At 41.6% G+C, this 16,665-nt stretch overlaps 1 protein-coding gene and 1 pseudogene across 2 annotated transcripts in view; both read left to right on the top strand.

Moving 5' to 3' along the window:
• The window catches only part of LOC311139988 (thrombospondin type-1 domain-containing protein 7A-like), a 70,884-nt pseudogene extending 67,265 nt beyond the window's left edge, over positions 1-3,619 (top strand). The window contains exons 10-14 of the transcript in view: positions 47-142; positions 277-362; positions 704-917; positions 1,747-1,834; positions 3,529-3,619. The product of the transcript in view is annotated as a thrombospondin type-1 domain-containing protein 7A-like (transcript). The remainder of the gene's footprint in view (positions 1-46; positions 143-276; positions 363-703; positions 918-1,746; positions 1,835-3,528) is intronic.
• A 2,703-nt stretch (positions 3,620-6,322) lies between these two features.
• Positions 6,323-15,216, top strand: LOC311139524 (neurexophilin-1-like; the record flags this gene model as incomplete). The annotated part of the gene is made up of 2 exons (XM_084174410.1): positions 6,323-6,400; positions 14,455-15,216. 2 exons carry the CDS (start codon positions 6,323-6,325, stop codon positions 15,214-15,216), a joined length of 840 nt encoding a protein of 279 aa, XP_084030536.1.
• Positions 15,217-16,665: the final 1,449 nt, after the last annotated feature.

Raw genomic sequence — 16,665 nt, 5'->3', positions numbered from 1 at the left:
CTGGCTTAATGACTCATCGATATCATTATGTCTTGTGCTCTTACAGATGGGGAGTGTTATGAGTACAAGTGGATGAGCAGCACGTGGTCAGGCTCCTCTCGCATCACCTGGTGTCAGCGCTCTGATGGACTCAACGTCACAGGTAGGCACTACTAAACCTTTAATGGTGCATAAATGTACTTCTTTCCATATGCCTTATTAGAGTTGACATCAAATCCTAAAGATCTGCCCAATCACATGCCTTCTGATCCTTCTTTGGTGACCTTTGACCTATAGGAGGATGTCCCCCTATCAATCCTCCAGGGGATGACAACAACTCCTGTGACCCGCCGTGTCAAATGCCAATGTCCTTCTGTACTGAGGTGAGCTGTTCACAGGTAGTCATCTATGTTTAGTGAGAGTGGTTCAAATTAGGTTTGTGCTCTGAACACGTTGCACTTCAGTCCATTCTAGCATGGCCAGATAGTGACACGCTGACAACCGTGGTTGTGTCTGAAAGCATTACTAGCTGTCATCCTTGTCTCCTCAATTCCTCTCAAAGTGCATCAGAGGAGAGGATCCATGGTCCCTCCCTCTGACCTCCTCCTCCAATTAGATTTGAAAGGAATTGAGGAAACAAGGACAAAGGAACCAAGGACTTGACAGATAGTAACCTATTCAGACACAGCGGTGAACCGTATTTGTGTAACACTGCCCTCTCCAGGCTGGCATGTGCATGTGCAAGGAGGGCTACACCGAGGTGATGTCCTCCAGTGGCCAGCTGGACCAGTGCACCCCCATCCCAGTTCTGGAGATCCCCACAGCCGGGGACAAGAAGACTGACGTGAAGACCAGCCGTGCCATCAACCCCACCCTGCCTGCCACCATACAGCCTGGACGCACCGGACGCACCTGGTACCTGCAGCCCTTTGGACCAGGTGAACCAGCTACGTCACTAGCGTAGAAGTAGGGAACACACATTCAGTAACTTGCAGGTGCAGGGTACAAAAAGTAAACCCATGAAAGTTAGATGCTGCGGGGCATTATTTCTTACAAGATCCAGCTACGTCGACCACAGTAAATAGCTTTTATAGCTTTTGGTTTAAGAGAGTTACATTTCTGCACACTCTTCTGACAATAGCAAATATAACAAGAATGTAAAGTGATGGAGGACCAGTTTGGATCAGAGGAAAATGTTTCTCTTGCATTATTGCTAAATAAGTGCATGAAATGAAAAGGTAGCACTTGGCTGATGTTTTGTTAGATGCTGCAACAGGATTGTAGCCAATGCAGGAGATACAATGTATTATGCTAATGTCCTGTATGCTCTTACCTAATATGAACTGCTTTAACATTTCTAAAGACCAAAATGCTTTGTTAACAACATAGTGCTTTCTGGTTAGAGCGCTGTATGTCACTGAGGCAGTAAGTGGAACTTGGGCTCTTACCATTTTCAACAGATTGAGACTGTCTAAACATGTCCTTCAATGCACAATTCAGACCAACATTTTCAAAGCCAGAAATGAATGGAAACTGGCATATGTTGCCTTGCATTGCTAATCAACGAAACATGTCCATTTTGTAAATTGCGGAACTAAGTGAAAGCGCTGAAGACTACTTTCAAAAGGATGCCATCATCAACCTTGTGTTCCTTCCTTAATCCAGTTCCGTTAGATGCGTGATGAATTGTTCTTCCCAATTCTGATTGTGTTACTGACACAGTCAGCCGTGTAGCCAGCTGAACTGACAGCCCTCCCTCCTCCACAGATGGCAGGCTGAAGATGTGGGTGTATGGTGTAGCAGCCGGAGCCCTGGTGCTGCTCATATTCATAGTGTCTATGATATACCTAGCTTGGTGAGTCCGCACTGATCTTGTCCTTTTTCAGTCGTTTTTAGTCATCCATCCCTTAATCATTCATAAAAAATCCCCATAGTGATTTGTTTTGTCCGATTACATTTTAGATTTTGAACCCCTTCATTTAGTCGTTAGTCAGTTCAACCCCCTCATCTTTTTGGTTTATTTATTGTTTTGTTGTTATTTGTTTTGTTGTCTTCATGCCATCTGTCGCCAGCAGCAGTTACAGTGTCATCCGCCGCCATCCTCAGGCCACCGAGTCCAACGCCAATGGGACGGTGGTCTGGATGGGCCAAAATGCACATGAGTTGACTTATACGTGCCCCGATTGCCAAGAATTGGGCCAAAGCAGTAGCCAAAGCAGTAGCCAAAGCAGTGGCCAAAGCAGTGGCCAGGGAAGCAGCTAAAGCGGAAAAGTGGGTGGCCATACGAGTAGCTGCAGTGCCCATCGTTGACCCCTGACCTGTGACCCCTCCACCCGTGTCACATGACATGTCCCGCTTGACTAGCTGTGTGAAGTTGCTGGTGCAGGTGAGGTCCCAGGAAATCACCTTCTAGGGGTCCCTCTTACTGTAGGTGGTAGGCTCCGGATAGAACCTGGTCGTAGGTAGGCTTCCGACTTTAGGATAAGCTTACCTTCCCCAAATCATAAACCTAAACCATTAGAGCAGTGGTCTCCAGACACACCCAATTACTAATCAACTACTCAAGATTAAGATTAGTTGACTCAGGAGTGTTAGTGTTGGCCTGGAACAAAATCTGTGATCAGGGTTAGTGACTACTAATGTGACTACCATTGACTAATTCAACCCCTATTAAGAGTCATTCTGGCCTTTTCCTGTAGCAGGATTTCCAAAACTCGGTCCTGGGCCCCCCCCAAGCATTACACAGCTGATTCAAATAATCAACTAATCATCAAGCTTTGATCATTTGAATCAGCTGTGTAGTGTTAGGGCAATAACCAAAACATGCACACCAAGTTTGGGAAACGGTGCTTGTAGACTAATTTGTTTTCTTGAATGTAAAATCGCACAATGATGATGTCATACTGCCCTCTGTTGGCCATGACAGATATCTACTATCTTTTAGAGCTGGAGCAACATTCCCCTGCTTTTACCCAATCCCCTCTGCCATCTCATCCCTGTTTATTCTCTATTTACCATACATTGTCACATACATGTATTATGTTGCTTACGTTTGTTATGCACGGAACACCAATTGTTGAGGATGGTCACGTTCACATTACCATCAAGAAATATGGACACATGCAGTAGAAGTAAGCATTTATGCATGCATCTTTTTGAGGCATTAATGATTGCAGGACAACAGTAGTGCTTCTCTTTTCCTAGGATGGTGATGTTTGCTAAATAGCTCTGTAATATTCTTGCATTGTCAGAGCTGATACAAAAGGTACTTTATAGCTCAGAGCCATAGAAGTCAAGTGAAGCATGGCCACAGATATTAATGCAAATTAACATACTAATACCTTTAACTTGCTTTTTATATTTTTGATATGCCTATGTCTTCCGAAATGTCAGTTTTATAGAGATATAGTTCATTTGGAACAATCACAGCGATATGTTAGAACTGACATAATAGTATGCCACTTTCTAGTGTTGGTGGTATTTTACTTGCACTGTAGTGTATAGATTGTAAGGCATGGGTAGTAACATGTTGTCTACTCTTCCTCTTAGTAAAAAGCCAAAGAAACCACAGAGACAGAGGCAGATGAACAACCGATTGAAACCTCTCACCCTAGCCTATGATGGGGACGCTGACATGTAGGACTCTGGGATAGCCTAGTCCTCCAGAGACCTGCCACACCTGCCATAAAAACTAAGAGACATATCCCATCATAGGAAGGACAGGGATGTTTTCATCTGCAGATCAGAAGAAGACCAACGGCCATCTTGAATCCATTGTGGGTCCTCATGAGTTAAATGGAGATATGAATTGAGGAAACATTTCTCCACTTAGACATATTTGGGGTTAGTCCATTTCAAGCAGCAGTTCTCCTTTTTCCCCTTTTATTTTTTGATATTTCCTTACGCAAAAGCCTTCACAGCCTCCACTCACTACGAGGAAAAAGCCTTTTTTTGTTTCCCCTTATTTGTCAGCAAAGACTGCTTTCAGATGGAAGGGCTGCTGCGAAGAGACAAACTTTTTTGTCTTTGAACACAAACAGCACAAGCTCATTTATTTGCCATGTTTTCTGCTTGTCACTGAAACGCTGAGTAGCTGGAGGCTTAGGATGCGCTGACGGTTCGCACGTTGCCAAAAGTCACCGCAGGGAAGGGGAGAAAATCTCCATGAAAAGGCTCGGATTTCTTTCTCAAACCTCAACTGGATTTTGACTGAAATCTCCTTCTTCAGTCGCAAACAAAGAGATACTTTTGATTTCTGGTTGATTCCTAGGCAGAGGCCTATCTTGAAGGATGAACGTACAGACAGAGAACACAAGATGAGAAACGATCACTGGTTACTGGATCTATTGCCTGTCTCCCTTTTGCTTTGTTTCAGGTACTATTATTGCACTATATTAGTGCAGCATGAAATGCACATGATGACTTATACCTTGTATTGCCATATAACATTGCCTCTCTTAAGAAACAACCATATGCAGTTGGAAACAATAGGCATTTTCAATGGAACACTACACCATGGATACATGAAAACTGGAGATGATGTCCACATTTTATAACACAGGGGGTGTGAATCAATAGTAAATATGTATAGATTTTATTTTGTCACAATTGGTTTTGTTTTTGGTCCCATATCTTTTGTGGTCTATATAGTTTGTTTGGTATTGTCCCTCTCTATGCCTAAATGAAATCCATCAGACTACTTAATTGAGGACAATTGATTTTGTTCTTGCTTACAATGAGATATTTCCAATGGTTTAAATGTACAAAATAGGAAACATAGCCCATATGTAGATGGAAGATAAATGGGTAACTGGATTTTCTTCTTTTTTAGATAACATGTTTCGCAAAAAACAAAACCCTTCTAAAGCTAAAACGATGTGTGTGGCTACTATTGTACTTTTATCTAACTTCTAATGTCACGCAAACGTAACTTCTGCCTTATTGTCAATGATCATCTACAGTACCATATACATTCATGAAACCAACATATTTAATAATGGGTGCTGCACAGGTTTAAACTGTATGTCGTTGATATGTGATGAATGATTGATGAATTTGATGATTGATGAATTTAGATGGAAGTTAAACAATACTATTTTCTAGGAGCTGTAGGAACACTGCAGTTGTTTTCAGTTCTCACTTAAGAGTATTTAAATGTCTTTTTTCACAATGACCCATATCATTGGTGCCCTTACACATTATAATGATGCAGTCATTCTCCTGAGGTACAATATTACATCATATATTCTGTATATATCGAGGTCCATCTAAGCAACCTTCATTACAGTATATGAATACAGAGGAAATATGACGCTGCTGTCCTACAGTGGCAGAATTCGACTAGTCTGCCTGATAGAATGTTTACTTTTTTGTTAGTTTTCCTTGTAAATAATAACATTTGTTAATTTTTTGAAAAAAATATCAACTTATGTGTACATTTATTTTGTATTGCACAGAAATGTTTAGTTTGAATATTGCAAAGTGGGTGTATGATATTGCTGATGGTGGTTCTCTTGATGCAAGTTGTGTGTTGTAAAAAAAGATAAGACTCCGTCATTTTGTAGAGTTTGTTTATATATGTATCGGAAGAATTACTAAAAATAAATGAAGAAAATGTTAAGTTACAGTTATACTAAGTTACAGTGAAAATGTTGATGAATGCCTTTCTACTGTACTATCATTACGTTAGATGTACCACTAGATGTCTCTATAGACACAAATGAAAAGTTATGTTGCAAGGCTCTCTTGCGGTCTCTTCTTTCCCTCTATCTCGATTTTTACCCCTTCTCTCTCTTTCTCCCTCTTCCTGCCTTTCTCTATCCCTCCCTCGCTCTCTCCTCTCTCTCTCTCTCTCTCTCTCTCTCCTCTCCTCTCCTCTCCTCTCTCTCTCTCTCTCTCTCTCTCTCTCTCTCTCTCTCTCTCTCTCTCTCTCTCTCTCTCTCTCTCTCTCTCTCTCTCTCTCTCTCTCTCTCTCAATCTTCCTGCCTCTCTATCTCCCTCTCTCTCTCCCTCTCTCTATCCCTCCCTCTTTCTCTCTCCCTCTTTCTCTCTTCTCTCTCTCTATAAAACATCACATCACACTGACAATCAGACCTACAAGCACTACCATTCACGCAACACCGCCACTAATCCTGGGACAAAGAACGTATCATTCATATCTTCCAATAGACAAAACATAGACAGAGCGTTTCATTTTCAACCCTCAGTCAATCTGAAGATTGATCCCTGCTATTTGCTCCAGGGTCTGTTTTGGGTTTCTCTTTTTCATTTATCTCTCTAGTTGTGGAATTTCTACCTAGTCAATTAGATTTTTTTCAAGAAAGGGTTTTGCGTACAGGTTGGCATGAAAAGTGAAGGACTACCAAGAGGAATGAAGTCCACATGTTGGTGCGTCGTTGTTCTCCTGTCACTCATTTCTATGGTAAGTTTAGTTTTTGTTGTCAATTATGTAGTCAAAATCAAATTTTCTCTCTTTTGAAATCTTGAGTTCAAAGCTACCAGCTAAATGTACAGATGTTGCCTGTGCCATAGCATTTTTCCAAATACCTTTTTACTCACAAGTGTTTGGTAAATGTATATGCTGCATACAGTGAGGGAAAAAAGTATTTAATCCCCTGCTGATTTTGTACGTTTGCCCACTGACAAAGACATGATCAGTCTATAATTTTAATGGTAGGTTTATTTAAACAGTGAGAAACAGAATAACAACAAAAACATCCAGAAAAACGCATGTCAAAAATGTTATGAATTTATTTGCATTTTAATGAGGGAAATAAGTATTTGACCCCTCTGCAAAACCCTTGTTGGCAATCACAGAGGTCAGACGTTTCTTGTAGTTGGCCACCAGGTTTGCACACATCTCAGGAGGGATTTTGTCCCACTCCTCTTTGCAGATCTTCTCCAAGTCATTAAGGTTTCGAGGCTGACGTTTGGCAACTCGAACCTTCAACTCCCTCCACAGATTTTCTATGGGATTAAGGTCTGGAGACTGGCTAGGTCACTCCAGGACCTTAATGTGCTTCTTCTTGAGCCACTCCTTTGTTGCCTTGGCCGTGTGTTTTGGGTCATTGTCATGCTGGAATACCCATCCACGACCCATTTTCAATGCCCTAGCTGAGGGAAGGAGGTTCTCACCCAAGATTTGACGGTACATGGCGCCGTCCATCGTCCCTTTGATGCGGTGAAGTTGTCCTGTCCCCTTAGCAGAAAAACACCCCCAAAGCATAATGTTTCCACCTCCATGTTTGAAGGTGGGGATGGTGTTCTTGGGGTCATAGGCAGCATTCCTCCTCCTCCAAACACGCGAGTTGAGTTGATGCCAAAGAGCTCGATTTTGGTCTCATCTGACCACAACACTTTCACCCAGTTCTCCTCTGAATCATTCAGATGTTCAAAGGGCAAACTTCTGATGGGCCTGTATATGTGCTTTCTTGAGCAGGGGGACCTTGCGGGCGCTGCAGGATTTCAGTGCTTCACGGCGTAGTGTGTTACCAATTGTTTTCTTGGTGACTATGGTCCCAGCTGCCTTGAGATCATTGACAAGATCCTCCCGTGTAGTTCTGGGCTGATTCCTCACTGTTCTCATGATCATTGCAACTCCACGAGGTGAGATCTTGCATGGAGCCCCAGGCCGAGGGAGATTGACAGTTATTTTGTGTTTCTTCCATTTGCGAATAATCACACCAACTGTTGTTACCTTCTCACCAAGCTGCTTGGCGATGGTCTTGTAGCCCATTCCAGCCTTGTGTATGTCTACAATCTTGTCCGTGACATCCTTGGAGAGCTCTTTGGTCTTGGCCATGGTGGAGAGTTTGGAATCTGATTGATTGACTGCTTCTGTGGACAGGTGTCTTTTATACAGGTAAAAAGCTGAGATTAGGAGCACTCCCTTTAAGAGTGTGCTCCTAATCTCAGCTCGTTACCTGTATAAAAGACACCTAGGAGCCAGAAATCTTTCTGATTGAGAGGGGGTCAAATACTTATTTCCCTCATTAAAATGCAAATCAATGTATAACATTTTTGACATGCGTTTTTCTGGATTTTGTTGTTGTTATTCTGTCTCTCACTGTTCAAATAAACCTACCATTAAAATTATAGACTGATCATTTCTTTGTCAGTGGGCAAACGTACAAAATCAGCAGGGGATCAAATAGTTTTTTCCCTCACTGTACATATTTTGAGTATACTTTTCAGCACCTTGGAGAGCACCAGTCTTTTCTTTTACTCTTAAAGGGAAATTTCACCATATTTCAACTTCATATTCATCATCTCCAGCACCACCCCAATATCAACATATGTGAAAATGGAGCGTTTCTATGTTTTGTAGTAAAAAAGATAGAGGAAGATAAGTCTTTCCAATGACATCATCAACCAATGCCTACTAATAATTGATTAAAATCACACGATGCACACCGATGATGTCATTGGAAACACTTATCTTCCTCTATCTTTTTTACTACAAAACATAGAAACACACCATTTTCACATATGTTGATGTTGGGGTGGTGCTGAAGATGATGAATATGAAGTTGAACAATTGTGAAATTTCCCTTTAAATCTTTAACTCATCTATTGTTTTAATAGATGTACTATTGTGTTGTGTGCAGAGGGAAACATTTTGTCATTCACATTCCAATGGTTGTAGATCTAATTTTAATCAATCAACTCAGGTTAATCTCCCATTTGAGTCACTCAATTCAGTTGAAAAGTAATAGTGCTTGACATTTCACCTTTTGATAAGCTTGACATAATATCTTCATTGTTACACCATCACAGTTTCTGACAACCCAGTGCTGTTAATCTTCTGGTACACAGTAACCCTGCATGAGGTACATCTGTCAACAGACAAACAAGAGAAACAGGCCCAGTTGTCTCTTACTAATTATTTTGATTTAATCCCACAAAGTTGACTAATCTTCAATAGTTACCTTGGGTTATCAGCACTTAATTTGCATAGTGATTGAAATAAGTTAATTATGAATAATTATTTCTACGACTTAATTCCCATTATCGAATTGAATTTGCAGTCTTGAAAATTATAAACTCAATTTCACACTTGACTAGGCTCACTAATCATTTTATCCCCTGAACTAATGAAGGCTTTCCTTTTTTAAGGGACACTTTTATTCAGTGGAATATGATGCAATTAAATTAAACTAATGCTATATTACTGTAAAATGTCATTACAGTATTGTAAACATAAAGCGTTAGATGTACAGAAAGTGTTTACTCTCAATTGTACCACTTGATGTGAATGTTTTTCCAGGCTTTGCCTCCAAATTGCTTTGCCATGCTTTAATGGGGTGCTCATAATTGTTTCGTGCTCGGCGCATCCTAAGCTCTAGCCTCCAGCTCCTTCGACAGATTGACAGACCCATGGGAACCTCGCAAACTTATTTTGGACGCCTTTGAACCAACTCGTGTGTGAAATAATATGATTATGTATTTATCCTTTGGGTGAGTTGGAGAAGCTAGTGGCTAGTCGTTTTTTTTGTCACAATAATAACCTTAGTCCAACCGCTGACCATTTTGATTCTCTACAGAAGTCATGGCGATAATACCGTACTGCCCTAGTCGCTCCAAATGGTGCTATATCTTTGATAGTCTTCCATTCTATTTCACACCTATTTGAGATGTCTTGAGATGCCTCACTCTAAAGCTCATAATATTTTACCCCTCAGGTAACAGTGGGGTTAACATGGAGACCACGCTTTCTGGTGATTTCACGTTGATCTCTGTTCATCTCTGAGAATGCTATAGTTGATCCATGAAAACATCAGAGAAATAAAATCCTACATTTTCCAAGATCAATTTGGATATCAGCACAACCATACGATCCCCGAAAGAAGTGATGGCCAGCTCTCCCAGGAGAGCTACTGATTAGTAGAATCAAGTGTGTTAGATTAGGGCTGGAACAAAACCCTGCAGGGAGTAGCGCTCCAGAAGAAGGGTAGGCCATCTCTGCCCTAAAACATATCCCTGGAGATGTGTACAGTCTTACTGCGCTTTGATCCAATTCCATTCTGCTCACTGAACTATGGAATCATGTCCCTGCGGACTCACAGATTCTGAATGGTTCTGATTGACCAGTGCTGTAAAGTGCTCTCTGAGATTAATTTAGGCACATATGGTAGCTGAGAGTTGAAAGGGAACTCAATTATGTCATGTCAGTGAAGATCCTTTATATGCTAAATAGAATGGGTGGAATGGCCATGATTCTTGGATTTACATTGATGCATCAACATGGTGCAATTTTGTTTCACTATAATACAAAATACTGAGACAAGTTATGGTAAACAAACAACTCGAAACAACCCAAACAAGATGTCAGATGGACGACATTGTTGCTTTGAATAGGAATAGAGATAGCTGGTTCCAACCATTCCAGCTCTAATGACCGTTTAACCGGAAGTGTCGACTCTAATCACAGCACCCAGAATTCACTCAATGTAGTTGCTAAAATGGTAAAAGTCTGTCGGAAGAGACTAGTCTGCCTCAGAAACACCCCTAAGAGTTCCAGCTGCAGTACCATTTCAGTGAATGAAAGCTCACACATTTTTAAAAGTCTCTCCTAGGTGTTTTTTAGCTACCAAGGTTGTCTTATCAAAACAAGAAATTGTTGCTATATTAGGGTTTTAACCTATAGCATATCCTCCTCTTCACAAGGGAAGCTACTGTACAGGACCAGACTTTATCTTCCTCTCTCTAGGGAAATGATGCCTTAACAGGAATATATAACATTCAGGTCCATCCACCTACTGTGTATACCACGCATTATGTCTATGGGTATTTTCAATAGGACTCACTGGGGTATTTCCTATAAGGTTTCAATAAGGTATGTTCTCGATGATAAAATCATCCCAGTATTTGTGTAATCATGTGCAGGAATTCTGGTTTGTTTGAGGCCACAGGTAAGATTGAAAAAAAGTGAGATTTAGAACTGGCTGATGAGCAATGCCTTAAACCTTTCAAATTCACCCCAGTACAGCTGTTGGTGACAACCTGTTTCTCCACCTCAATTTAACACCAAATCATTTTCTGTCTTCTTTGTCTCAAACAGAGCGAGGTCATTTTGGCCTTTTCTCTGTTTCCTCAGACAAGGCTGCCTTGATGTAAATGTTGGTTTAGTCAGGAGTGCCTTGATTTGCCTAATCTCTGTAGTGTGGATTACAGGTTGGTTATAATCCGTGAATTGGGGTCTCTGTGAATGTGACACGGAGCCCTCTAATCCCGACCATGACAGTTTGCACAGGCTGTCAGGTGCTTCAGATGAAAGCTAATTGCATGTCAGTATTGAACCCAGTATAAATACGCTCATGACAAGACAGCAAGGACCAAGCTAGCTCTCAAGAGAAACTGAGAAATGATGTACCCTATACAGTGTAATTGTGCATGTGATTGCTTAGGAGAAACATGTCTGAATCAACCAAATGGGCTATATGTTGTGAGATCCTTAAAGGGAAAACTAAAGCTGTTACTTTCCAGGTCGCCCTCGCAAAAGAAGCTTCTAACCTCAAGTCTTTCTCCTGGTTAAATAAAGGTTAAATGAATAAAAAAAATTGTTGGCAGTCCTTCCGAGTAGGGGGAATCCATTGAGATTGAGCTTCAGTCATTTAGCAGCACAGGTAATTACAGCTCTGTGAAAACTATATTTGATTTGGTCATTGGAGACCCCACTGCTAATGAATCAGGAAAGAGAAAGCCTTGGGAAATAAATGGGGCTTATTTGAATTATGGGTCATACTTCCTATTCAATGAAACTGAACCACTCAACCTTTCCTATTTCTTTTCATACGGAGAATGCAAATGTAGAGTAAAATAACATTCTTAGTGCAAAATAATTGTCCAAAGTGTAAAAAATACCTTAAACGTCATTATATTCTTGCAGTGTAATTTAATTTAAAAGCTTTCTTCAACAATGTGCGTTATGAGGAGGTGATTATTTAACTAGAGTTTAGTAAACTGAACAAGACATAAATAGTTGCCCCTTTATAACGCACATTGTTGAATAAAAGTTTGAAATTAAATCAGGCTGCCAGATTATAAGTAGGTTTTTGCACAATTCTTTTGCACTACACATTTATTTTTGTTCATTGTATGAAGTCAAAAACAAAGATGAGATTGAAATTAGGCTTTAGCACCACTAAGCAGATTTGATCTTTTTCAAAGTAAGTATTCTATGTCCAAATCCAACATGCAATCATACTATAACTGTTGCAATATACTGACTACACTACCGCAATGCCATCCAGTGAACTTTGTGAAAGAGAGAAGACCTTATTCTCCCAGTATTGATCTGGGGTAAAGGTACAAAATGTAAGGCTTTGCCTAGATAGATCTGCTGTCACGTTCCACAGTTGAGGATAGGCCATCACTGTCACCATTCTTCATGAAGTGCAGGGGGAATCTTAGCCCTCTCATCTGTATTATTATGAGGGCTGGAGTAAAGGAATCATCAATCAACCGTTCAGGGCACATTCAGCAGGTAATAGTCTGCTATTGCATCACGTCTGTAGGCTACTGAATAAACGCTTCATTCATCTATATGTATGGCAGGATTGAAATGTCCTTACTCTTCATAAAGGACACTGTGTTCATATGAGGCAATTGTGTCATGCACTGCATTTGTCTCATATTCTTTCTATATCCATTAGTCACAACCTTCAGCATCACTGAATTTCAAATGGGAATTGACTTTTTTGCCATTTCAGACCTACAGTTAACGTATGATCTATTGGTATACAGTGAGGGAAAAAAGTATTTGATCCCCTGCTGATTTTGTACGTTTGCCCACTGACAAAGAAATGATCAGTCTATAATTTTAATGGTAGGTTTATTTGAACAGTGAGAGACAGAATAACAACAAAAAAATCCAGAAAAACGCATGTCAAAAATGTTATAAATTGATTTGCATTTTAATGAGGGAAATAAGTATTTGACCCCCTCTCAATCAGAAAGATTTCTGGCTCCCAGGTGTCTTTTATACAGTTAACGAGCTGAGATTAGGGAGTGCTCCTAATCTCAGTTTGTTACCTGTATAAAAGACACCTGTACACATAAGCAATCAATCAATCAGATTCCAAACTCTCCACCATGGCCAAGACCAAAGAGCTCTCCAAGGATGTCAGGGACAAGATTGTAGACCTACACAAGGCTGGAATGGGCTACAAGACCATCGCCAAGCAGCTTGGTGAGAAGGTGACAACAGTTGGTGCGATTATTCGCAAATGGAAGAAACGCAAAATAACTGTCAATCTCCCTCGGCCTGGGGCTCCATGCAAGATCTCACCTCGTGCAGTTGCAATGATCATGAGAACGGTGAGGAATCAGCCCAGAACTACACGGGAGGATCTTGTCAATGATCTCAAGGCAGCTGGGACCATAGTCACCAAGAAAACAATTGGTAACACACTATGCCGTGAAGGACTGAAATCCTGCAGCGCCCGCAAGGTCCCCCTGCTTAAGAAAGCACATATACAGGCCTGTCTGAAGTTTTCCAATGAATATCTGAATGATTCAGAGGAGAACTGGGTGAAAGTGTTGTGGTCAGATGAGACCAAAATCGACCTATTTGGCATCAACTCAACTCGCCGTGTTTGGAGGAGGAGGAATGCTGCCTATGACCCCAAGAACACCATCCCCACCGTCAAACATGGAGGTGGAAACATTATGCTTTGGGGGTGTTTTTCTGCTAAGGGGACAGGACAACTTCACCGCATCAAAGGGACGATGGACGGCGCCATGTACCGTCAAATCTTGGGTGAGAACCTCCTTTCCTCAGCCAGGGCATTGAAAATGGGTTGTGGATGGGTATTCTAGCATGACAATGACCCAAAACACACGGCCAAGGCAACAAAGGAGTGGCTCAAGAAGAAGCACATTAAGGTCCTAGAGTGGCCTAGCCAGTCTCCAGACCTTAATCCCATAGAAAATCTGTGGAGCGAGCTGAAGGTTTGAGTTGCCAAACGTCAGGCTCGAAACCTTAATGACTTGGAGAAGATCTGCAAAGAGGAGTGGGACAAAATCCCTCCTGAGATGTGTGCAAACCTGGTGGCCAACTACAAGAAACGTCTGACCTCTGTGATTGCCAACAAGGGTTTTGCCACCAAGTACTAAGTCATGTTTTGCAGAGGGGTCAAATACTTATTTCCCTCATTAAAATGCAAATCAATTCATAACATTTTTGACATGCGTTTTTCTGGATTTTTTTGTTGTTATTCTGTCTCTCACTGTTCAAATAAACCTACCATTAAAATTATAGACTGATCATGTCTTTGTCAGTGGGCAAACGTACAAAATCAGCAGGGGATCAAATACTTTTTTCCCTCACTGTATAACAAAACAATGACATATCAAGGACAGATCACTTTTTATCCTACACAGCAGGCTTATTTTGTTATGGTTTATGCCATTCATGGCATGCCTGTTGTGTTTCATAATTGAAATAGGATTGTAATGTCTCTTTGTTTTCCACAGGTTACAAGTGCCCATTCATCTGCTTCTGGAAGCTCAGACGTTCTGAAGTCAGAGAGCCCAAAGTCAAGAGCTAAGGACCTCTGGACAACAGACTCCAGCAAGGACTTATCCATCAGTCACCTGCTCTCCCAGACCTTTTATGACAAGAACCTGTCTGGCCTGGATCTGAACTATGACAAGTTGGAACCGTACTCTAAACAGGAGCTCTGGGACTGGCTCCACAACACCTCTAGCCTCCATGACGCTCGCTCCCGATCCAAGAGGAGACCCATCGTCAAGACGGGCAAGTTCAAGAAGATGTTCGGCTGGGGCGACTTCCACTCCAACATCAAGACAGTCAAGCTCAACCTGCTGATCACCGGGAAGATCGTAGACCACGGCAACGGCACGTTCAGCGTCTACTTCCGCCATAACGCCACGGGCCAGGGCAACGTGTCGGTGGGGCTGGTGCCGCCAACCAAGGCCGTGGAGTTCCAGCTGCAGCAGTCGACGGTCCTCGAGCCCAAAGACACCAAGCTGTTCAACTGTAGGGTGGAGTATGAGAAGGTGGAGAAGGGCACCAGGAAGTCGCTGTGTTCCCACGACCCCTCGCAGAGCTGCCCTCAGGAGCAGACCCAGAGCCATGTGTCCTGGCTGTGCTCCAAGCCCTTCAAAGTCATCTGTATCTACATCTCCTTCTACAGCACCGACTACAAGCTGGTGCAGAAAGTGTGTCCGGATTACAACTACCACAGCGATACTCCCTACCTCCCCACCGGGTGATTGGCTGAGCGGCTATGGGAAAGGAACAGAGACAGACAGGGCATTCGATCCTGAGAGGTGTCAGTTGATTTGAGCTAGGCTGGCACGGCCCTCAATAGAACAGGGGGGAATGCTGTATTGTCGGAACAGAACTGTTAAAAGGTATTATTAAAGCTAATGTATCCCTGCTGCTTGTGAGATCGCTACACTGAGCAGACCTTCCCTATGGCCATTATACAAGCATTTAGGACGCAACATTTCCTGGCTTGGCATATTTTTACTAATGTATTTTGACCCTCTATAGTAGCTATATCAAAGTACCCGGAGCCCTCCCTGAAGATTTGTCATTATGTACATAATAACAGAAAGCCCACTTTATTCTATTAGAAACTGTTTTCTTCTTCTAATTGAACTCTGTGTGTTGATGGAATAGCATTTTTCATTTTCCATCGCTCTCATTGTCCATTTCTGTTTGTCACTGGTGATCACAAAACGGAAATGAAATAAGTAGATGTCAGAATGCATTAAGACTTGCCATCTATTTCATTACATGTTTGTATCTGTATGACAGCCAGAAATACAGATCCTTTCAAAATTGTTTCTTTTTCAGTCTCAGTGAATTATTGAAACATCAACATGGGGAAAATACACACTAAATTGGAGGCATCTAGGATCTAGGCTACATTTAATAAGAGCAACTCAAAAAAAAAAAATATTCCTACAGATATACACTGAGTATACCAAACATTAGGAACACCTTCCTAACATTGAGTTTGCACCCCCTTTTACCCTCAGAACAGCCTCAATTCATCAAGGCATGGACTCTACAAGGTTTCAACGCATTCCACAGGTATGCTGGCCCATGTTGACTCCAGTGCTTCCCACAGTTGTGTCAAGTTGGCTGGATGTCCTTTGGGGGGTGGACCATTCTTGATACACACAGGAAACTGTTGAGCATGAAAAACCCAGCAGCCTTGCAGTTCTTGACACAAACCGGTGCACCTGGCACCTATCACCATACCCCGTTCAAAGGCACCTAAATCTTTTGTCTTGCCCATTCACCCTCTGAATGGCACAGATACACAATCCATGCCTCAATTGTCTCAAGGCTTAAAAATCCTTCTTTAACCTGTCTCCTGCCCTTCATCTACACTGATTTAAGTGGATTTAACCAATTACATCAATAAGGGATCATAGCGTTCACCTGGATTCACCTGGTCAGTCTATATCATGGAAAGAGCAGGTGTTCTTAATGTGTTGTATACTCAGTGTACATTGTTTTTGGTAGATAAAGAAAAAAAAGATTAGCAATGGTTTTCAGCTCTGACATGGATACCATGTTGATAGCGATCTCTTGCCATTAGTTATATCCTATCCAACACAAGTTAATGTAGAGTAAATCAGATCAATGGAGGACTTTCATTCATTATTGATCTAAGTGTATTTCAATATTTAAAAAATAACCATGTA

This window comes from Coregonus lavaretus, assembly GCF_964263955.1.
Source record: "Coregonus lavaretus genome assembly, chromosome: 13".
NCBI lineage: Eukaryota > Metazoa > Chordata > Actinopteri > Salmoniformes > Salmonidae > Coregonus > Coregonus lavaretus.
The sequence above is the reverse complement of the archived record's forward strand: the minus strand, read 5'-3'. Positions and strand labels throughout refer to the sequence as shown.